A 24,866-nucleotide genomic window follows, 5' to 3' on the forward strand; every position below is an offset into this window, starting at 1 on the left:
TTGTACTTGGGGCCTAATCTCACTTTAGTCCACAAACCTCAAAACGTATTAATCCAGTATATAAACTTTAAAAACGTGACACACGGATACTCAAAGAAACACACAAAACACATCTCGTTGACTTATCATTTGATTGATTGGTTCATCCCGATTTGGACACGGTTGAAAACGAGTTGAACGAGTCACCGGGTCACCGACTCGGTGTCCGAGGCAACTCATTTCCAGAACCACCCACCACGAGTTCACCACGTCCAAATGAGTTATGATAGTACCCCTCTGCTTTCCAAATTCCAATTCCGGAGATACGGAGACAACTCAGACAAGAACAAGCTAAATAAATTATTTTTTTTTAAAATTTTTTAATTACAAAAGAAAAGAAACAGAAACTCGTTTCCTCTAGTGTGTGGTAGCTGACTGGCTGGCTCTAGAGAGAGAAAAGTTTGTTTGTTGCATCTCTCTTTCTCTCTCCCCTCCTCAGAGGAGAGGACACTTGCTTCCATGACTAAACTGCCGCGTCTTCTCCGTCGACAAAACCGAAGCTAGAAACTCCAGACTCTCTCTCTCTCTCTCCTCTTCTTCTGCTATATATTTATATATGCATTTCCCAATTCATTCTTACATCAAACAAGGGACACTTGTTTGAGTCTGGTTGTTATTCTTCGGAAATGGCTCCCATCAAGTTCAAGCAATCTCCGACCTCAGCGGCTCAAACCCTAGCGGGATCTCCGGACGCGCGGCTTCTCGTCCGGGAGACAATTCGCATAAGCGCCAACCTCGCTTCTGCGCCGGCGTCGTCTGCTTCTGCTTCCTGCTCTCCTTCTACCTCCGGCTCGTCGCCTCCGTCTTTGGTTGCGGCCGAGAGCCGGGACCTGAGGACAGCCGTGAATTTTGGGTTTGTTGAGGAGGAGTTTATCGATTCCAGCTTGAGAGTTATTTGCCGGGAGGTGGTCGATGGCCGCCGGTGGAAGTATGTCGTCGAGAGGGATGGTCCTGGGAGTTTCAAGAAGGGTTCTATTCGTACTGTAAGCTTGGAGACTCCCCAGGATCCCCTCAATGTGAGTTCCGGAAGCTCCCAAATGCAATTTCTGGTTCTGCACGAGAAATTCGACTTCTTAGTTTAATTATCTTTCTGATTTTTTTTTCGTTATTTTTCTCTTATTTTTGAAAGTTTAATTGCTCATTCCTGCTATGATTAATTGTTCTTGACTGTGTAAGGTAAGACTTGTGTGACATTTCTTTTTCCTGTATGGTATTAATGAATCAGATATAATAATCCTTGATTTAGAAAATTAGTTATGCAATAATCCTTGATTTAGAAAATTGATAAATTGATTTTAGTTTCTTCGGATTTGTGAAAGGTTTTTTCCCCCTTCACAAAGGAGGAAATTTTATCATTTAAATTCGGTAATACTCTTCTTTTTTGTTTAATTTTCTATTTTAGCGTTTACATATTTGCAATGCCATCATAATAGAAGTGATTCCGAAATGGTTCTGTTGGTTTCAAAGTCCGAGTCAGCCACATCATTTGGAAGTTTGCATACTGAAAGTCAATCCAGTTAACTGGCTTCACCCCCCAAATTTCTCTTATAAAAGTAGATTTAAAGTTGGTAATTGAGCTGTCAAGGCTGTCTTGACCAGCTTATTTCATATCTTTCTTTCAATTTTTTAACACTGAAACAAACCAGGAAAGTGCGGAAAGCTATATTTTGTAGGTGCTTATTTTTTATTTTTTTTCTTGAATGAAGTTAATCTAATGTTTTTTATTCAAAATTTATATTTAACGCAAACTTTGATAGTGTTACCCATTAAAAACAATAGCAAGTATCCAGTAGTTTTACCAATGAAAAGAAGACTTACTAAGAAAGAAAAAAAGACGTAGCAAATTACATCTTGTTTCTTAGATCCAAATTAGGACTATAATCAATGACAATTGACTGAAAACTTTTGTATTCTAGAAATGAAATTAGAAAGTATATCTGAAATTTTGGCTTAAACTAAAGCAATGAACTCTCTGAATCTCAATCTTACTGAAAGGGAGACTTTCAAATGCTTGAAAGACACTTAAGAAAAAAAAAAAAACTAAAATAACAGAACATGGGAGAAGCTCCTGGAACTCAAAGAACACGAACCACAAAGTAATTTGAAATAAATCTTGAGCAGCTAGACCTGGTGCCTTGTAGTTCATAGAGGGTAAATAACTTTAGCCTAACGGCTTGGCAAGATGTATGGTTATGTACTAGTCCATTCCATGGTACGGACAGATCGGTTGTTGGCAGTGACACCAACCTGGTCATCAGATGGCTGAGTGGTTTGTGTATAGGATGTCGGCAGATCTCACATGCAACTAGAGAAATTTGCCTCCAGGATGGACATCTGTTTCTCTTGGGCTCCTAGATTAGTCAACTCTCTAGCTGACTCTTTTTCTAAAGGTGGGATCTCAAGGGATTTATATGGTTTGAATATAATAATCCCTTGTAGTTTTCTGCTTTAATTTGGCTTCCCTTTTCTTAAATATCTGTCTCTTTACACATTTTTCCTCCTCTTTTAACGGTTTCTTTGTATCATTATGGATTAGAAGTGTAACCAGATACTGTTTCCTGTAGACCTGTATGTCTCTATATATTAGTTCTGGGATGAATTGGTATTTATTCTAATGTTGTTTTGTTAGGAAAAATATTTCATGATATATCACAACCAACTAGATATTGCTCTCTGGTTTTGTCTTTGGTAATCTATAACTATTACATAGTTTAGTGTGTTGTGTGCTGTTTATGGTGACTTACAATTATGATATTGTAAGTTTCTTTCCCATAAAAAATAAGGGTCAAATCTAATTTTTCATGCATATTGTCAAAAGAAATTCTCACACCTCGATGAAACAATTTATGGATGTCAAACACTTTACTTATCCACTCTGAAATCCAATGTGGCTTTTGTTTCACATCTACTGTACGTACTGACATTACCTTTAACTTGTTAGTCTTATTCTTTGTTATGATGGAGATTGTTGGTTAACTAGCTTATTGTTTATCTTTTCCTAGATTTGAAATTGTTGACTGTTCCCTTAGACTGTGTTTGGTTTGAAGGAAAAAGTAGGGAAAGGAAAGGAAAGGTAAGGAAACCTTTACAAACATTGTATGGGTTTCCCTACCTTTCCTTTCCTTTCCCCACCTTTTCCCTCAAACCAAACATAGCCTTATTGTCTGTGCTCTATAGTATTTTTTTTTTTTTTATTTCTAAAAGGTATATGAGAATATTTACTCGTTCTATTCTCCATCCTGATTACTACTTTAGCCTTTTCTTTAATATAGCAAGGTTCATGTTGGATTTGGAAGGTAAAACTTGTCTGAATGAAGGTTTGTTTAACTTTTGCTACAGGAATTGATGTCATTTATAAGATCCTATGTGGTGCCTGAAGGTTTCCCCGACAGTGTCACTCCTTCATATGTTCCATATATGTCGTGGAGAGCTCTGAAGGTTCTCTCTCTTTCTCTCTCTCTCTCTCCTTCTCTCTTCCCTTCTCTTTCTACCTACATTTGGTTGATATATCTATGGTTGTATATGAAAATAAGAGATGCATTAAACTGTTACTTATCAAGAGGAGACAAAGTGGATGCTAAGGGAATTAGATATATAGCTAGAATATTATGACCTATGCATTAATTCCCGTCGTTGTTTTAAAATGTGGAGGTGTGACATGATATGTTTCACCATTCTATGGTGTGAGGCATAAACCAGAATGCAAAAGGCATAAACCTTTGAGCCTGGATTTTTTAATCAATAATTAAAAACAAATAAATAGATAAGCAAAAATAGTAAACATCCCAAAAAATTGGAAAGATTATGAGAAGTTAGAAAATTTCATATTTGCAACTTCTAATAATAAAACCATCACATTTAAATATAAAATTGAAGTATCACCATATGAAGTGTCATAATTGCTAATTATACAAGTATCATTAGCTAGCAATAGATCACTTTCAAAATAGCAAATTTAAATTTCAGAATTAACAATTCATAGGAAGTACATAATATTAACATGAACAAGTGTGTCATCTCATATTCAAATGACCGTAAAGCATTGAAAGTAATCAAAGCAATGTTGCCCGGCACTTCTGTTTATAATATTTTATTATAAACTAGTAAATGTGCATGTGCATTGCATGTGGCAGTTTCAATGTCCTAGTAATAATAATCATTTCAATGCCCTTATCAGAACCCATGTCAGATGTCACAAAGACAAGTAATCAAAGCATGGTTTACTGGTGGATATATTGTCTTTACCCGAAGACCTAGCTTCAATTCTTCCTTGTAGTTTATATCAACGTTTTCAATATGTGGTTGAACTAAACAGTTAAACTGTTTGACTTGTCACCTGGACAAATTTCTGAGTGTTTCATCACAAACCACTTTGTTGCAAAAAACTGTTGACTTGGTCTACAGTTAGATGACCTGATTGGTTGAATTCTTGACCTATTTGACATGGTTAATGGGCCATGAGCAAGACATTAATTCTCTTTTGGGTCATATTAACTTGTGAGGATCATAGGGTATAGGAAAACCTTGGCCTCTCATTTCAAGGGAGCTGTTAGAGTCGGCTAAGGAAGGGTATTTCAGTCTTTTCATAATCTGTTTAAGTATTATGTTAGTTACATATCCCATATATAGTTGGCTGGGAGAGTCTTTTTGACTTCTCAGTTTGACACTTCTTTCTTCTCTCTTTCTCTCCTTCTCTCTTTCTCTCTTCTCTATCTCTAAAACTAGTTCGACTGATCTATTTTCACAAGGTATCAGAGCGCCGCTAAAAGGAGAAAGGGAGACTACAGCTTTATTCGATCAGATCCTCTTTCCTCTTTCTTTCTTTTATTTTTTTTCTTCTGGTCTGCGCAATCTGGAGTAAGTGTGGGAGAATGCTGTGGCAATTCCCAGAGGTCTGCGGCAACCTATTCAGGTGTTCCTAGGGTTACGGTGGCCTAGTTACAGGTGAAAGGGGAGTGTGGCAGCCCTAGTAGAAGATTTCTGGACTGCTGACCTGCTGTAGCCGTGCGTGACAGCCTTGGTGGTCATGTGGTTGTAGTTGTGGTGGTCTGAACCCTCTATTGAGCAGTTTCAAGAGGAATATTTTTTTTTGGTGGTTATGAAATCGTATGTTAACAGAAGTGGCTGAATGTATGCTCAGGTAGTATCATGGTGATTGGATGAGGAGATGCTGTACAGTAGCGAGTGTGTTGCTGTAGTACTCAAAGAAGAATAGTCGAAGTGTTTGGGACTGATAATTTTTTTTTTCTTGGATGGGCAGAACCAGTTTCATCGATTGAAATGGTGTCAACGGGAGATGTTAGTGGTGACTAGAAATCGAGTGTGATGATTTCCTCTAATTTTTTAAGTGTGCAGATGACATCCATCAAACTCAACGGTGAAAACTATGTTCCATGGGTTAAGTCGGTGGAAGTGTTTCTTAAAGCTAAGAAGAAAGCAAAACATGTGCGGGAGGAGAAACCTACTGCTGAATCTCCAGGTTTCAGTGATTGAGAGCAAGAGGATGCTCAAATCATGACGTGGTTGTGGAATAGTATGAAACCTAAAATCAGTGTTAATTTCATGTTCTTAGACACAACAAAGGAAATATGGGAGCATGCTAAGAAACTCTATTCTGGACAAGACAATACTATGAGAGTTTATTAGATTTATCAGGAGTACTTTAGCTTGCAGCAGGGAAATCAGAGCCTTGAAGAATATTATGCCAGTATGAGAAATCTTCGGAATGAACTTAATGTCTACCATCCCTTAACTCCGGATGTCAAAATTCAGCAACAACAAAGGGAGCAACTTGATGTTACTCGGTTCTTAGTAGGGCTGAAATCAGAGTATGAGCTTGTCAGAGCACAGGTATTAGGTGGATCTGCCCTCCCCACTCTTGAGTAAGTGTTTGCCCATCTCCGTAGGATTTCTCTTGGTCCCACAGAGAGTACCATACCTCCTGACAGATTAGCACTTGTTGGGACACAAGGGGGAGCTTATGGAAACAGAGGAGGTGGTCGTATAGTTCGGGGGGGGGCGTGGTAACCCTATGTTTGGTCGTAGTAATGGTAATGGTGGAGGTCGTGATTCAGGGGGAGGCTGTGGCAAAGGAAGAGGAAGCACTACTAGGAAATGTACACACTGTGGAAGAGACAAACACAAAGTTAACTTTTGTTATGATCTACATGGGCCACTCTCCACATAGGCTAGTCATGCAGTTGTTGGTGGCAGTGAAGTCAGTGATAATCAGCTAGTTGATCCAACACCTTCTACAACCACAACTACTTTTGGGAAGGAGATGATGAGTATTCTAAGAGATGAGTATAAGTGATTCCTTCAGGCTACTTCACATCAGAATATTGCCACCCTTGCTCATTCAGGTATGGCTTGCCTAGCATCAAAACCTTCCCCCTAGATAATTGACTTTGGAGCCTTTGATCACATGACTAGGACTCCGGGTGTGTTTTCCTTTCTCAGACCTCTACATCACATAATGTTACCCTAGCCAATGGTTCTACTTTCCCCATTTATGGTGTCGGTAATGTTGACACTGCAACTCTTTCTTTGTCTTCTGTTTTATATGTACCAAAGTTTCCTTTTAATCTTATGTTTGTTAGTAAACTAAGTCACTCAATTGTTCTATCACTTTTTACTTTTTCTCTTGTGTTTTTTAGGATCTCAAGACGGGGAGGAAGATTGGTGGAGGGCATGAAGCTGGTGGATTGTATTACGTTGACGGTGGTGGCTCTACAGTTGCACTTCAAACTTCTTTGACTCCTCTCCATTGGCATTGTAGACTTGGTCATTCATCTCTTAAAGCTTTTAAGCTACTTGTTCCGTCATTGAGTCGTCTATCTTCTTTGTAGTCTGAGTTGTGTCAATATGGGAAACACCATCGGTAGATATGGCAATGGGGCGGGGCAGGGACGGGGAGCCTTTCCCCATCCCCATCCCCATCCCCATCCCCGCTAACAGGGACAATATTATCCCCATCCCTGTCCCCACTGGGATCCCCACTGGGATCCCCACTCCCCGTGATTTTTTATAATGTCAACCATTTTTTTTTGTTTTTTATTTTATTTAAAAAAATAAAAATAAAATAATTAAAAATTACAATCATATTAGAAAAGATTCAAACATATTCAAGCATATTTTTAAAAATATTAATATATAGACGCATGTATAGATATATACATATATAAATGTATGTGTACATATATACATATATGAGTGGGGATCCCATGGGGCGGGGAGTGCTCTCCCCGTCCCTGCCCCATCCCCGCCAACGGGGATGAAAATTTTCCCATCCCCGTCCCCCCATTCGGGGCGAATCCCCACGGGGGTCGAGGAAATGAGGAAAATTGCCATCCCTAACCATCGGGTTTCCTTCAGTCGTAGAGTTGATAATCACATATTAAGTCCTTTTGCTTTGGTTCATTCAGATATTTGGGGTCCAATTAGAATTGACTCCTATAATGGTTACTAGTATTTTGTTATTTTTGTTGATGACTGTTCAAGAATGACATGGATTTATTTAATGGAAGAAATGAGTGAATTATTTTACATTTTCCAAAAGTTTCATGTTGAAGTTCGTACACAATTTGGTGTTTCAATTAAAATTCTCCGTTCAGATAATGGCAGAGAGTATTTCCTTACTTCATTTTAGCAGTATTTGGAACAACATGGCATTATTCATCAGACATCCTGCGCAAACACTCCTCAACAAAATAGGGTGGCTGAGAGGAAGAACCGACATCTACTTGAAATATCTTGGGTGTGTGTGCAAACACTCCTCAACAACCGCTTGTTTTCTCATTAATCGCATGCCCTTGTTCATTCTTGACAGTCGTTCTCCATTCTTTATCTTGTTTCCCGTCTTGTCTCCATATCCCTTGACTCCCATGATCTTCGGGTGTGTGTGCTTTGTTCAGAATCTTGGATCTAGTCTAGACAAGTTAGATGCACGCTCCATTAAGTGTATCTTTCTTGATTATTCTAGGACTCAGAAAGGGTACAAATGCTACAACCCCATTACTTGGAAGTCATTTGCCTGTCCTGATGTTACATTCTTTGAGTCTGTGCTGTACTTCTCCAGCACTGATATTTCTCTTTCTCTCAAAGTGGTTCTTCTTCCTCTTCCAGTTGATAATCCTATTCCTGTTGTTCCCGTTGTGATAGAGTCTCCACCTCCTCCAATGCAGGATCGTACTGAAAGGCTACCAATTTGTCAAGTGTATACTCACCGACAAAGACCAGCACCTCCTCCATCTTCTACTCCGTTTGTAGATCCAGTTTCTTCTACACCCGAGTTGCCTTCTGACCTTGACCTTCCTATTGCATTGCGGAAAGGTAAGCATAGTTGCACTTTGCACCTCATATCTAATTATGTTTTTGTGTCTCATCTTTCCACTTCCCATTGCCAGTTTGTTTCTCTGTTATCCTCTGTGTCTACACCTAAGGATGTCTAGGAGGCTCTTACCTCACCAGGGTGGCATAAAGCTATGGAAGAGGAATTCTCTTCCCTTAATCACAATCATACATGGGAACTCACTAATCTTCCCCCAGGTAAGCATGTTGTTGGTTGTAAATGGGTGTATACTGTTAACTATCTACCAGATGGGAGAGTGGAACGGTTGAAGGCCTGTTTAGTTGCCAAAGGGTATTCTCAACTTTATGGTATAGATTATGTGGAAACCTTTTCCCCTGTTGCTAAGATTGGCTTAGTACATGTGTTGATTTCCTTAGCAGTCATGAATGATTGGCCTCTATTAAAGCTCGATATTAAAAATGCCTTCCTGCATGGTTATCTTCTAGAGGAAGTGTATATAGAGAAACCACTAGGGTTTGTTGCTCAGGGGGAGGATGGTTGGTAAGGTGTGTAAGCTCAATAAGGCAATCTATGGGCTCAAACAGCCTCCTCGTGCTTGGTTTGGAAAATTTAGTGAAGTAGTGAAAGAATTCGGAATGAGACAATGCCAAGTTGACCACTCCGTGTTTAGTTATGATTTTGAACCTGGGAAGATCTTACTAGTGGTTTATGTGGATGACATAGTCATCACTGGCAGTGATAGACTTGGGATTGATAGACTGAAGGTCTTTCTACAAGATCACTTTCAGACAAAAGATATTGGGAAGTTGAAGTATTTCTTGGGTATAGAAGTTGCTAGATCGAAGCAAGGCATAAATCTATGTCAGAGGAAATATGTTTTTGATCTATTGGAAGAAACAAGACTATTAGGTGCTAAGCCAACTGAAACTCCCATGGAACCGAATGTGAAGTTGGGCAGTGATATAGGTGAATTATTTGATGATCCCGGAAGGTATAGAAGGCTAGTGGGAAAATTGATTTACTTAATTATTACTAGACCAGATATCTCATTTTCTGTCAGTGTGGTAAGCCAATTTATGCAAAGCCCTCGAGTTCTTCATTGGGATGCAGTTCTTAGAATTGTGTGGTATTTGAAGGGAGCTCTAGGTCGTGGGTTACTGTACAATCTAGGAGGTAATCTTGAAATAATTGGCTATACAGATGTGGATTGGGTAGGCTTAGTATCTGATAGGAGATCCTCTATAGGTTATTGCACCTTTCTTGGAGGAAATCTAGTGACATGGAAGAGCAAGAAGCAAACTGTTGTAGCAAGGAGTAGTGTAGAAGCAGAATACAGGGCCATGGCACACATTGCATGTGAACTAGTGTGGTTGAAAAATATTTTGCAAGAAATCGGGTTCTCAATAAGCAAACCCATGAATCTATACTGTGACAACCAAGCTGCAATTCACATCTCATCCAATCCAGTTTTTCATGAGAGGACTAAGCACATAGAGGTAGATTGCCGTTTTGTAAGGGAAAAAGTCCTTAACGGTGTCATAAGTACAGAGCATGTGAGAACAAGTGATCAGTGGGCAAACCTATTCACAAAAGGGTTGAGTTCGGGAAGAGTGAGCTATATATGTAACAAGCTGTGACTATATGATATATATTCTCCATCTTGAGGGGGAGTGTTAGAGTCGGCTAAGGAAGGGTATTTCAGTCTTTTCATCATCTGTTTAAGTATTATGCTAGTTACATGTCCCATACTTAAGTAGGGGCATATTTGACTTTGTACATTGTTTATGATATATATATAGTCGGTTGGGAGAGTCTTTTTGACTTCTCAATTCGACACTTCTTTCTCCTCTCTTCTTTTTTCTCTCCTTCTCTCTTTCTCTCTTCTCTATCTCTAAAACTAGTTCGACTGATCTATTTTCATAGGAGCTAAGGTCATTAAGTGGGACTTTGGTAATAAAATGGCATGCTTGCCAATTCAAGGGGGGTGGTTGTGTGGTCACAATTCGTTCTCATAACATAAAGTCTACATTGTTTTCTACATACTAGCATTTGCCTTCTCTTTCTCTCTCTCTCTCTCTCTCTATATATATATATATCGATCAATAACAATTTCATTAAATTTCATTGAAACAACATAAGAATAATTACAACAAGGAAGACAAACACTCTTGTCTTCCAAATACAACTTAAGCCCTCAAGAAAAGAAAAGAAAAGGAAAGGAAGGAACATTGATTCCCTTTCTACCCGTTGTTTAGCTAATCCATTAGCTACAGAATTAGCTGATCTTTTAACCCAACTCATCTTAACTTCCATCTCCCGCACCAACCACTTAAATTTCCTCCTCTCATTGCTGTAATTCCATAAACCACTGTTGTCTTTATTTAGCCACCCTATCACCACCTCCGAGTCCCCTTCAATTATGAGTTTTCTGATATTCATCTCCTTACCTTTTTGGACTCCTTCTATAACTGCCAAGATCTCTGCTCTAAGGGAGTCACTCACTCCAATTGGGCTTGAGAACAAGGCAGAAATGATTCCATTCTCATCCCTAAGCCTTATCCTAATTATATGGGGTCGACTACATGAATCCAAGCATTTGCCATCATCAATAACAATAATTCTCATTTGACACATTTTTTTTTACTATTATGAATACATAATATAAAAGAATTCTCATTTCTTTTACATATTATATATATATTATAAATTTTCTATTTTTATTTTTAATTTATCATATAACAAGTTGACTTGTTAACCTAAGGGATATGTGGTTTCACTTGGTTTTTAGAATATTAATTTTTTTATGTGTTTTTTTATCTTGTGGTCAAATTAACCATTGGGACTAATTTGACCCATCACAAGCAAATTCCTTGCCAACAAAAAAAAAAGTTGACTTGGTTAACAACATGGTGGCCTAGCTAGTTGAACCATTGAACCTTTTTGACTTAGTGGTGTCATGGCATCATGGGTTAAACATTAACTTTCTTTTTTCCTGATTTTTTGTATTCCATTTCCATCATTAATAAAAATAATTATGTTTTTTTGATTTCTCATTAATAAAAATAATTCTATTTTTGTCGATAAAAAAAATCTTATTTTTTACACTTATTTTGTTTAATATGATGAATATATAATACTAGAGACGTACACTTTTTCACTCAACCCCTTGCTTGGTAGTATAGACACATCTTAAGAGAAATCAATGAGCTCAAAAGAAACTGAGTAGCAGCAGTCCAATGGGTGTACAGATCTGCAAATGGATTGGCAAATAGGTTTACAAAGCAAGGGCTCGAGAGAGAAAATCTGATTTGGGGGATGGGTTTGTAATCCGTTGTAATCATGGGAAAGTGGAAAGGGGTGATAGTTTGTGGATGGTTTACCTTTGGGTATCAGTCCTAAGATTCTCAACCTCTAGGATGACCGACTTCTTATAACATCTTGTTCTATTTGGTAATAAAATTGTTTCTGTAATATTAGAGATGTGCCCAAATTTTTACAAAATTTCTGTATTTTTTTGTATTTTCATCTATTTTGAATATTTTATTTTTATTATTTAATTATGGTATCTTGGTTGACCCATTTGACCCTTATATGGGTGAACTGCTTATTTGTTTCCTGGATGGAAAAATATTATCATTTCTGGGTCAATTTTAAATATATATGTTTTATGCCATTAAAGTTATTAGGTATAGATTTAATTAGTGAATTCAACGGTGAGAAACAAAAACACCTTAAATATAGGATTTAATGAGAGAGAAAGGGAGTTAATACATTAAATATAGGATTTAATGAAAGGGAATAGAATGAATTGAAAAGTAGTATTTCAAATTACATTTTCTGTCTCCACAATAAAGAGGGATGAAATTCAAAAAATAGGGCTATTTCAGTCAAGAAAAAGTCCAGAAACACAAGGTCCATTCCAGTTTTTATAGTAGAAGGTTTTCCATCTTTGTACTATGTTAATATGTATGAAATGGTATCCCCACTTCTATCTATAGTATTTTCTTATAAAATATTGGCTTAAAAGATATGAGCATATGAGGTGTATGCCTCCTGCATAAATCACAAAAGAGTATGCCTTTCTAAGTGCCTCAAGGCTAGAGGGAATGCCTCTAGTGTGTTTGCACCTCTTCTGTACACCTCCATGTGTTTTCTTAGCACCTTGCCCGGAGGCACTATACCTCCAGTACCTTTTGAAACAGTGATTTCCATTAGCAGTTTCTCTTTATTTTTATGTTTTGTCATTTGCTTCATTCTGTCTGTAGTGATGACAATTTTGTTCCTTGCAGCACTTCTTTGGAGGAGCAATGGGTGTTTTCACAACACAGACGCTGTTGAGTTCAGTTGGAGTTTCTAGAAATCGAGCTACTTCAGGGGCTGTTGCTATTAACTGGATTCTGAAGGTCGGTTCAATTTCTATCAACTTGTGATAAGTAACAATCATGTGTGATGTAAAAGTACTTTACTATTGATATTTATACTAAGAGATAGTGTATCTTGCACCATCAAAGGGGATTAATGTTGTATCTGCTCCTTTGACTTACCAGTAATGTGGAGCCATTAACTTGGTTTTGGTAAAGCATTTGACTCATACAGGCTGTATGGTATCAAAATAGACAGCACATGAGTGAAGATTTGAACTATGCCTGATCAATTGTATCACTGTTGTTTTATCTCCTAGATTCCCTGAGCTATAATCTGGGTTTTCTTAGTTTAGCATTCAGATTAGATTAGGGTTTTGCCTTAGTATTTTTGATTGGTAACTGAAATGTTATTGATATAGTGAAAAAAATGCTATTTACAACATTCCTTGCACCCCAATATATAGGCTGGTGGATACCCATCTAACTATTCAGCTATACAAAAATTACATTGAAGCCCAAAAGAATTGTTCCCTATTCACCCCTTGTTTAGCTAGAGCATCCACAAGGCAATTTTTTTGTTCTTTTTACTTAATTGTTTCTTCCAGTTCTCTAGCTAAGCATCTTATCCCTCTTAATATGTACCTCTATCCCCGCATAGATTGGCTGTCAATCCTGTCATTCCTCCACTTTTGAGTTCCCCTCTATCACAAGCTTCTTAGGGTTCAGTTGAGTAGAAATCTGCTGAATTAAAAAAATATGAAAGAAAAGTAGTTTCTTGAAGAGAGAAGGAAGAGAGAAGGAGAAGAAGAGAAGAAGAGAAGTTGAAAAGAAAAGAGAGCAATAATCTGGCCGCCCCCTTCACTTATTATTTATACTAAAAATAATAGAACAGTACAAAGACAACTATGCCCTTATAGGGCGGCAAAACATAAAACAGCATATATAATACTCTAAAACATAATAAAATTTGGACTCACATAACTACTGTGGTCCCCACCTCCTATCTAACAACTAACATAAAACATCTACTCAAAAAAACATCATAAAACTGATTAATCTTCAACAAGTTGCTTCGCTAGCCCCAGACCTTGCACAACAGCTGACAGCTCTGCCCTCATTTGATGGTGGTCTGACATCAGCAAGGCCTGTGCAAAATATTAAAACACCACTTTCTCGACTAGATTTTCACCAGAGCATCTAAAGTCATCAATCATCAGGTGGTAGGGTTTTCTGCAACTGCCTATTACCATCTGTATAGCCTGTTGACATCATTTGATGGTGTGCTGACATCAGCAAGGCCTGTGTGAGATATAGTGATTAGTAAAAGCTTCTCAATTGCCATGTGAATGCTCTAATACCAACTTGCAGTGATTTAAGAGGAGATTAAAGGTAGAGGAAAAATAAGGAAGAAGAAGAAAAGGAAAGGAAGAGAAAAAGATTAAGTGTCGACCTAATCAGTCATTGACCAAAGCATTGTTTTTACAAGAAATAAAATTACATAAATACCCTTACTTAACAGTAAGATTAATTCTGACATAGAGAAATAGCAGGAACACTGTTTGCTGAAGTACAGCAGTAGAAGAGAAGAGAAGAGAAGAAGCTTGTGAATGGGCGGCAACGTGTTCCCAGCCGGCCCTAGAAGCTATTGTATATATATTCACAATAAGATGTTATAGGAATAGACTAGAATGCTCCTGATTAGTGATGGGATACATAGATAACAGACTAAAGAACTGAAACATAAAAGATAAATAAGCCCACCAACACTTAACCACTCGAACCAACACTCCCCCTCAAGCTAAGTATGGATGTCAGTCATGTTTAGCTTGCCAAGTAAGCCTAGGAACTTCACTAAAGACAGTCCTTTTGTCAAAACATCAGCAACCAGCAACTCAGAGGGTGTGTAAGGCATGCAAAGTTTGCCCGAGGCAATTCTCTCTCTTACAAAGTGTCGGTCAATCTCAATATGCTTAGTTCTATCATGTTGTACTAGTTATTTGCAATGTTGATGCCATCCTTGTTGTCACAATACAGCTTGAGAGGACCATCAATCTTCATCCCAAGCTCACCAAGGAGGGTCCTAAGCTACAATAATTCTGCAACACCATGTGCCATAGCCCGATATTTCAGCTTCTGCACTTGATCTTGCAACCACATTTTGCTTTTTAGTTTGCCAAGTAACCAAATTCCCTCCAACAAATGTGCAATATCCAGACGTAGACTTCCTATCTCCAATTGATCTAGCCCAATTTGCATTTGTATATGCCTCAATTTCAATTTTATTGTGCTTTTTGAACAAAATTCCTTTCCCTGGACATGTTTTCAAATACTTGAGGATCCTTTCAATTGCTTTCATATGAGGAATCTTTGGAGAGTGCATGAACTGACTAACAACATGCACTGCATAAGCTATATCAGGTTGGGTAAGAGATAGATATATCAATTTTCCCACCAGCTTTTGGTATCTTTCTTTATCAAGGTAGTCCCCATCATACCTGTCTCCTTTAGAAGATCAAGAATATACTTCCTTTGGCATATATAAATGCTCTCTTGTGACTTTGCAACTTAAATTCCAAGGAAGTATCTCAGATGGCCTAAATCTTTGATCTCAAATTCAGATGCCAAGAATTCCTTCAATCTTTTTATCTCTTCTGGATCATTCCCTGTAATCACCATATCATCCACAGACTATAAGTGCTGTAAGCCCGTTACCCTGTTTTCTTATGAACAAGGTATGATCTGCACCATTCTGAGTGTATCCCACTTTCTTAATGGCCCCATAAAGCCTTTCAAACAAAGCTTGAGGAGATTGCTTAAGTCCATATAATGCTTTCCTTAGCCTAAATACCTTCCCATGAAAATTATAACTAGGTGGAGGATTCATGAATACCTTCTCATGTAGATCACCATTCAGGAAAGCATTTTTCACATTCAAATGATGTAGCTCCCATGAAAAATTTGCAGCTAATGACAATAGAACCTGAATTGTATTGTGCTTTGTAACTGGAGCAAAAGTCTCCTTGTAGTCAATTCCTTCCTTTTGAGTAAACCCTTTTGCCACAAGCCTGGCCTTATATCTTTCAATGGAACCATCCTCCTTGTGCTTTACAGTGAACACCCACTTACATCCCACAATGCTCTTCCCTTCTAGTAGATCCACTAATTCCCAAGTCCTGGCCTTCATTAAGGCTTTCATTTTGTCATTCATAGCCTCTCTCCATCTTGGGTCAGACGCTGCCTCTGAGTACCTAGTAGGAACGTGAATAGAAGAATGAGTAGACACAAAGGAATAATAACGAGGAGATAAACATGAATAAGAAACGTATTCAGCAATGGGGTGTCGAGTAGTACAAGAACGGGTAAGCTTATGAAGAGCAATGAGAAGATCCAAATCAGAAGTATGAGTGATAGGGTTACCGGGAACCATTGAAATAGATTGATTTGAGTCTGATTGGTTGTTGCCACAAGTTAGAGGATCTTTTTTACTTTTTCTGTAGGCATTTCTCATATCTTTCTGTTGTCTATTAATGTTATCAGTCACATCCTCAACATCAGGAGTAGTAATAGGTTCAGTGGGAGTTCCACTAGATTCACCTGGGCAGTCAGGAGCAATAACAGGTCCAGTGGGAGTCTCACTAGATTCACCTAGTTTTGTTTCTTCCAGATTTTGAAGGCTTAAAGGACTTTGAAGTTGACTTTTGGCGCACTCTGAAGGACTAGTTAGAAGTTGTTGGTTTTATGCTTTATGTACCATAAACTTTGTTTTTAGTGATAATTTTTCCTGCTTTTTGTATTTTCTTGATAGATTGACTCCTTGTCATCCGTTAAAGCTATACTCTCCTGTTAAGCAATATTTTTTTTGATCAATAAGGATAAATCTTATTAACTTCAAAATGAAGGTATTACAACAAGGTTGAAAAATTCTCCACCAAGAAAAAACTTTAGATTTTTGCCCAAAATATTTGTTGTCTTGCAATCTCTTCTTTAGCCAATGTGTTTGCCATCCCATTTGCTATTCTTCTCACCCATTTTTTGATCAATAATTTGCAACTTACATTAAAAAAGGAGAAATAGATACAGTGATACTGATTTAGGGAAATAAGCTCTGTTAACTCTCCCAACAAAGACAAAAAACAAAGAGCTGTTCTTCTCACCCATCTAAAAGCAACATTCATCTCCCTTGCTAAAGTTTCTATTTCCCGGATTGTGTAACTGTAAACCCATGGAATTTGGGTACTATTCCTTGTCCATGAGATAACCACTTGTGATTTTTTTTGATCGATAAATGCATTATTTCAATTCATTAATAGATCAAAAGTGTACAAGATAAAATACAAGAGAACGAAAGTTCAGTCTATTAGAATCCAATCTGCCTTTGAATTCTGTTAGAATAGTGACTGTTGAAATAAGAGAAAGAGGAGAAGAGGAAGAAGAAGAAGAAGAGAAGAGAATAAAGAGGGAGAGAAGTCTGGTTCGAACAAGAGAGAAAATCAGTCTCTCTCTAGTCGGCCAGATCTATTTGTGTATTTCTATTAATCAGAAAAGGACACCTTTGCCCCTACTTAAGTGAGGGACACATGTACTAACATAACTTTACACATCAGCAACTTAAACATAAACATAAAGACTAAAATACCCCTATACAGTCGACATTAGCACTCTCCCTCAAGCTGGTGAGTATATATCATATAATCCCAGCTTGTTACATATGTAGTCCACCCTTCCCTAACTCAACCCTTTGGTAAACAAATCTGCTCATTGGTTTCCCGTGTTAACATATGCAGTATCTTTCACTCCACTTAGCACCTTCTCTCACACAAAGTGACAGTCAACCTCTATATGCTTGGTTCTCTCATGAAACACCGAATTATAAGAGATATGGACTGCAGCCTGATTGTCACAGTAGAGTTTCATTGGAGTGTCAATAGTGTATCCTATCTCCTGTAGAAGGTTCCTCAGCCACACTAATTCACAAGTAGTATGTGTCGTAGCTTTATATTCTGCCTCTGCACTGCTTCTTGCCCCAATTGTCTGTTTCTTACTTTTCCATGTCACCAGATTATCCCGAAGAAAAGTACAATAGCCTGTAGTGGATCTCCTATCAGATATGGGACCAGCCCAATCAGCATCAGTATATCCCTCTATTTCAAGTTTTCCTCCACTTCTATATATCAAGCCACGACCAGGAGCCCCCTTTAAATACCTCACAATCCTTAGAACTGCATCCCAATGTGGAACCTGAGGTTTCTACATGAACTGACTTACCACACTAACCACAAATGAAATATCTAGCCGAGTAATGGTTAGGTAGTTCAGTTTACCTACTAGCCGCCGGTACCTGCCAAGGTCTTCAAACTCTTCACCCATATCACTGCTCAGCTTAGTATTTGCTTCCATAGGTGTTTCAACTGGTTTAGCACCTAACAATCATGTTTTTTTCCAACAAATCAAGAACGTATTTCCTTTGACACAAGTTAATACCATGCTTAGACCTTGCTACTTCTATCCCCAAGAAATACTTTAGTTTACCAAGGTCCTTTGTCTGAAAGTGTTCCTGCAAAAAGATCTTCAACCTATCAATTCCCACCAGTAGGATCTTTTCAGCATGAGAGTCATGACTGAAGATTAAGTGCTCAACCTGGCACTATTTCATACCAAACTTCTTTACCACCTCACTGAACCTACCAAACCATGCACGAGGAGACCGTTTACGTCCATAAATGGCCTTCTTTAGTCGGCACACCTTACCATCTTCCCCCTGAGCAACAAACCCCCGTGGTTGCTCCATATAGACCTCCTCAAGTAGATCACCATGTAAGAAAGCATTCTTGATATCAAGCTGAAAGAGAGGCCAATCATACATAGCAACTAGGGATATCACCACACGAATTGAACCAATCTTAACAACCAATCTAGCTTTCAACTGCTCTACACTACCATCAGGTAAGTACTTAACAGTGTATACCCACTTACAACTGACAACCTGCTTACTAGGAGGAAGTGTGGTGAGGTCCCATGTATGATTATGAGTTAGAGCTGAGAGTTCTTCTTCCGTTGCACGACGCCACCCTGGAGAGGCAAGAGCTTCCTGGACATCCGTAGGGACAACAATAGAGGATAACAAGGAGATGAACTGGCGATGGGAAGCAACAAGGTGAGTGAGAGAAACATAATTAGAAATAAGATGAATGGTACAATTGCGTTTACCTTTCTGCAAGGCAATGGGAAGATCAAATTCAAAAACTGGGGTTGGGGTTGGGGTTGGGGTGGGAACAACTACCGGATATGTCGACGATGATGGAGTTGGATGAGGAGCCGGTACATGTTGGCAATGTGTATACACTTGATGAATAGGTGGCCATTCAATAGGTGGTGGCACCGGAGGCAAAGACTTGGTCACAACTGGAACAAGTGGAATGGGATCCACAACTTGAAGTGAAAGGGGAGGAGCTGGTGAGGAGGAAGAAACATCACCTGACCCCGAGAAAAACTGAGTGGACTCAAAGAAATTAACATCAACACACACAAAAGAATGTCGAGAACTAGGATTATAACACTTATACCCTTTCTGGGTCTAGGAATAGCCAAGGAAGATGCACTTAATGGATCGTGCATCTAACTTGTCCCTTCCCGGTCCCAGATTATGAACAAAACAGACACACCCAAAAACCCGAGGAGAAAGGGAAAACAGAGACAAGGTAGGAAATAAAGTGGTGAAGGGAGGAGAATGACCATCAAGAATGGACGTGGGCATCCGGTTAATCAGGAAGCAAGAAGTAAGCATAACATCACTCCAAAAAGGTTTGGGTACATTCATATGATGCATGCGGGATCGGGCAGTTTCCAAAAGATGACGATTCTTTCTCTCAGCCACCCCATTTTGTTGTGGGGTGTAGGTACATGAAGTCTGATGGATAATGCCATGTTGTTCCAAATATTCTTGAAATGGTGTAGAAAAATATTCACGGCCATTACCGGAACGAAAAATTTTAATGTGGACACCAAATTGGTTGCGAATTTCAATTTTTGGAAAATGGTAAACAATTCACTCTTTTCTTTCATTAAATAAAGTCACGTCATTCTTGAATAATCATCAACAAAAATAACAAAGTATTTATACCCATTGTATGACATTATTTTATAAGGACCCCAAACATCTGAATGAACTAAAGAGAAATGACTCGACATACGTTTATCAACCTTAGGACTAAAGGGAACACGATGATGTTTCCTCAACTGACATGACTCACAATCCAAAACAGAAAGATGACTCAACGAAGGAACTAGAGACTTCAAAACTTTCAGCGACGAATGACCAAATCGATAGTGCCACTGGAGAGGAGAAAGGGATGTCTGGAGAGCTGTTGATGTACTTCCACCACCATCAAGGTAATACAATCCACCAGCTTCATGCCTTCCACCAATTTTCATCCTCGTCTTGAGATCCTGAAAAACACACGAAGAAGGGTAAAAAGTGATAGAGCAATTAAGAGACTTGGTCAACTTACTAACAGACATAAGGTTAAAAGGAAATTTGGGGACATACAAAACTGAGGATAAAGGTAAAGGGTCCATGTTAACATTACCAACACCACAAATGAAGGAGGTGAAACCATTAGCAAGGGTAACAGATTGTGATGTTGGGTAGTGAGAGAGGGAAGAAAACCTACTTGGAGTTCCAGTCATGTGATCGGAGGCTCCAGAGTCAATAATCCAGGGATTGGGTGTGGATGTCATACAAGCCATACCTGAGTGTGCAAGCGTGGTTGTGTTTTGTTGAGATGTGGCCTGGACAAACCTCTCATACTCATCACGGGGAACACTCATCATCTCCTTCTTGGGAACATCTATGGATGTAGGGGGCATCTGATCTGCTGAATGGCTCTCCTGTCTGAAGCTGTTATCACTGGTCATGGCATGATTGGCCCAAGTTGGAGGTGGTCCATGCAAATCGTAGCAATAATTAATGGTATGTCCATCCATACCACAGTGTGTACATCTTCTCAGACCTGAACTACGTCCTCTACCACGGACTCTCCCTGAATCTCAACCTCCAGTACGACCACCACCACAGTTATACATAGGTCCACCACCACCACTACATCCATATACCGGTCCACTGCTACCACTACGACCAGATTGAGCACCCCAAGCTCCACCTCTAACACCACGACCCCTTGATACTGCAAAGGCTGATCTATCGGAAACACTAGAATTCTCGGTAGATCCAATAGAAATCCTCCTAAGTCGAGCAAACACCTCTTCTAAGGAAGGGAGAGCTGATCCTCCTAATATCTGTGCCCGCACCGGTTCATATTCAGACTTCAGCCCCACAAAAAATCTGGTCACATCTAGTTGTTCTCTCTGCTGTTGCTGAATTTTAACATCAGAGGTGAGGGGGTGATACACATTCAGCTCATTGCGAATGTTTCTCATACTAGCATAGTATTCCTCAAGACTCTGATTACCCTGTTGCAAATTAAAATATTCCTGATACAACTGATATACTCTAGTTGTGTTGTCTTGACCCGAATACAGCTTCTTAGCATGGTCCTAGACTTCCTTGGTAGTATCAAGAAACATGAAATTCATACTAATCTTGGGTTCCATACTGCTCTATAACCATGTAATAATCTGTGCATATTCTTGTTCCCAGTCATCATACTCATGAGATCAGTAGAGGGTTTTTCCTCCCTCATGTGTTTCACTTTCTTCTTTGCTTTAAGAAAGACTTCTACAGATTTTGCCCAAGGTACATAATTTTCTCCATTCAACTTAATAGAGGTCATCTAAACACTTAGGTAGTCAGTAGGAACCATCACACTAGTTTTACTGTCACTGTTGTCTCCCATTGCCAAATTCTGTAGACTGTACACCAAACCACACTGTTCTCAGAACCTGTTATTGCTGAATTCTGCACTCTACACCACAACCCTACCACACGACTACCTGAAAACTCACCATACTGTTCGAAGATCACTCCCCCTTCAAATCACACTGAGATTTGCATAAACCCTAACACACTACAACCTGAATTTCCACCATACGATCTGGAACATACTCATCATTTGATTCACAATAAAAGCTGCATAAGAAACCACTTACCTAATCACCAGAAAATCAGAATATACTCGATATCCACTGCATCACTCGAATCAGCCCTCTTCTCTTCATCGATTAGGGGAGGGCTTCCCACAAACCACAGCAACCACCCACGAACTGCACGACTGGAGGCATAGAAATCTCTAAGGGAAGAGGGCGATCACTCCTTTTCAGTCCCTTCCCTTATCTCCAATTGATGGTGAAATAAAAAGGAGAAAACCCTAGATTGGATGCGTGAAGATCAGAATTCTGGGCAGATTCGATTTGCTCAACCTAGCTCTAATACCATATTAGAATCCAATCTGCCTTTGAATTCTGTTAGAATAGTGACTGTAGAAATAAGAGAAAGAGGAGAAGGAAGAAGAAGAATAAGAGAAGAGAATAAAGGAGAGAAGTCTGGTTCGAACAAGAGAGAAAATCAGTCTCTATCTAGTCGACCAGATCTATCTGTATATTTCTATTAATCAGAAAAGGACACCTTTGCCCCTACTTAAGTGAGGAACACAAGTACTAATATAACTTTACACATCAGCAACTTAAACATAAACATAAAGACTAAAATACCCTACACAGTCGACATTAACACAGTCAATGAGAGATAAAACCTCTTATCTCTCCCCCAACTTTCCTTTAATTTCCAGAATGCCCAAAATAAAGATTCTCTCCCCACCCCTTGTTTTGCTAATACATCATCTACTTACTGAGTTCGCACAACATTTAACCCAATTGAAGGAGATTTCCATATCTCTTTTCAGCCACCTTACTTTCTTCTTTTCATTGCTATAGATCCAGAATTTTGAATCTTCTCCTTGTAACTAGCTTACTACCAGTTTGGAATCTCCCTCAACAATCAGCTTCCTAATGTTCAAGTCTTTTGCTCTTTGAACACTTTTCATCAGTGGTAATACTTCTCCTCTAAGGGAGTCCCCCTCCCCTACTGGTCCCGAGTAGAGAGCTAGAATTTTGCCATCCTCATCTCTAAACACCCTACCAATACCGTAATAACCTGGGTTTCCCAAGCTGCTGCTTTTTTTTTTTTGGAAAAGGTAAGGTAATTTTATTAGGCATCTTAAAGATACAAACAGAAACCTGCCAAGGACAGGGCAGGACTGGGGTCTCCCCCCATTACAAACACCAAATCGGCTGAGAACTCAACAATTGAAAAACATTTAAATGTTTGAATTCTGGAGTGACAGAAACCCAGGACATCAATTTGCTGGCTGCCGCCTACCCTATCTCCTCTGGACTTTTCACTTTTTGATTAAAGATTCCATTGTTTCTCTCAGACCAGATTGCCCAGAGAACTGCAGCAGGGATAGTACTCCAGACTAACTTCCCTTTTTTCTTCAGATTGCTGATCTTCCAGCTGCAGAGCCGATCCTTTACAGATTTTGGCATGACCCAACAAATCCCCACAGCCTGTAAGAAATGTTCCCACACCTGGGCAGCAATCGGACAGTGAATACAAAGATGATCAGTAGTTTCTGGGTGTGATTCACACAGAGCACAAGAGTTATCAGAAATCTGCAAACCTCTTCTTTCTAGGTTGGTTCTGGACAGGCATTTCTTCAAAGCCATAGTCCAGACAAGGAAGTTCACTTTTGAGGGACTGATTGAGTTCAAAATCTGCTTAGAAGGAAAAGTTCCCACTGCATCTTCGCTACTGAGCTTACTAGCCATTGATTTTATTGAGAATTTAGAGATAGCTGATAGACTATTAGTGGATGTGGGGTTCCAGCCCTACACTTTATATTTACTGTTTATCTATTTATTTTCAGTTAGGATAGTTGGTCCTGTTGGGCCTTGTTTGTTTTCTTTTATTTTTAGGTAAGGGTATTAAGGTAACTATAGTCATTGTAATAGATCACAATATAAATAAGATTTAGTGGGCGGCTAGAGAATTATTCTGCCGAACCCTTCTCTTTTCTTCTTCTCTTCTCTTTCTTCTTCTATTCGTGACCTTTTCTCTCCTCTTTTTCTACTGAATTAAATCAGAAAAACATCTATTTTCTGGTTTAATCTTTTCAAGTTGGTATCAGAGCCAAAACTAGGACAGTTTAGGGTTCTCACGTGAGCCTAATCTAGTCGGCAGCATGAGAACCTACTGAATCTGAAGCTTTGCATCATCGCCTGATTCTTGGAGGACCACTGGAGTCTTGAATTGTGCCCAAGGGATTACATGGCCTTTGGAGAGTGCCTGGTGACCAGGAAGAATCAGAGAAGTTCAGTAAGTCAAAGATTAGGGTTTAAACTGAAGATTGAAGGTGGCGATCAAACTTTTTCTGAAAAAGAACACTTCTTTATTGAGATCGACCTTTAAAAGGAGCAGTTTGAACCTTTCTGGAAGCAGCGGTTAATAGAATTCTGTCTCCATTGCTTATTTCTTTAGGGCTTTTGACAGATTTCTGGTATTTCTGTTACTTTCTCTGAGTTTTTTGAAACCCCATGGTCTGTTCTTGCTCCCAGAATTATTCTGACTGGTTGGTTCTTGGGCAACTACAGAAATCTGATTTTGGTTCCTGGGTGATTCTTGTTGACTGAAGAGTGTTTCTTGGAAGTTATTAGTAATCTGAAATTGTTTTCTGGGTAATATTCTTGACTGAGGAGTGTTTCTTGGTAGTGATTCTCGGCTGTGAGTGTTTTCTGATTCAGCAGAGTCCTTTTTTGCATAAAAGGAGGTTTCTTTTGTATAAAAGGAGTTCAAGCTTTGTTTTTGATCAAAGTAGTGACTGTTAACATCTTCTTTAAAATGGAGAAGGTTGGAAGTGAATTAAAGACTCAAGGGGAAGGTTTTTTGGGGGCTGGAAGCATGACTGAAAGTTCTTTTCAGATTACAACTGTAAGGTTTGATGGAATAAATTACTTGGAGTGGGCACAATCAGCCATGATGGTCATTGGAGGTAGAGCTAAATTAGGCTATGTGATTGGGGATATAAAGAAACCAGCCAAAGAAGACACATCACATGCCAAATGGGTTCAAGAGAACTATTTGGTGATGACATGGCTGTGCAATTCAATGCAGCCCTACATTAGCCGAAATTATTTATGGG

The 24,866-nt window shown here is 38.9% G+C and overlaps 1 protein-coding gene across 1 annotated transcript in view; it reads left to right on the forward strand.

Moving 5' to 3' along the window:
- Positions 1–303: 303 nt before the first annotated feature.
- Positions 304–24,866, forward strand: part of RUS6 (root UVB sensitive protein (Protein of unknown function, DUF647)) — a 59,343-nt gene continuing 34,780 nt past the window's right edge. The window contains exons 1-3 of the mRNA XM_010254005.3: positions 304–1,055; positions 3,379–3,477; positions 12,640–12,753. Coding sequence (XP_010252307.1) covers positions 666–1,055; positions 3,379–3,477; positions 12,640–12,753 — 603 coding nt within the window. The 5' untranslated portion in view covers positions 304–665. The remainder of the gene's footprint in view (positions 1,056–3,378; positions 3,478–12,639; positions 12,754–24,866) is intronic.

The sequence above is a fragment of the Nelumbo nucifera genome, chromosome 5 (genome assembly GCF_055504915.1).
Source record: "Nelumbo nucifera cultivar China Antique chromosome 5, China Antique-T2T, whole genome shotgun sequence".
Classification (NCBI taxonomy): Eukaryota; Viridiplantae; Streptophyta; class Magnoliopsida; order Proteales; family Nelumbonaceae; genus Nelumbo; species Nelumbo nucifera.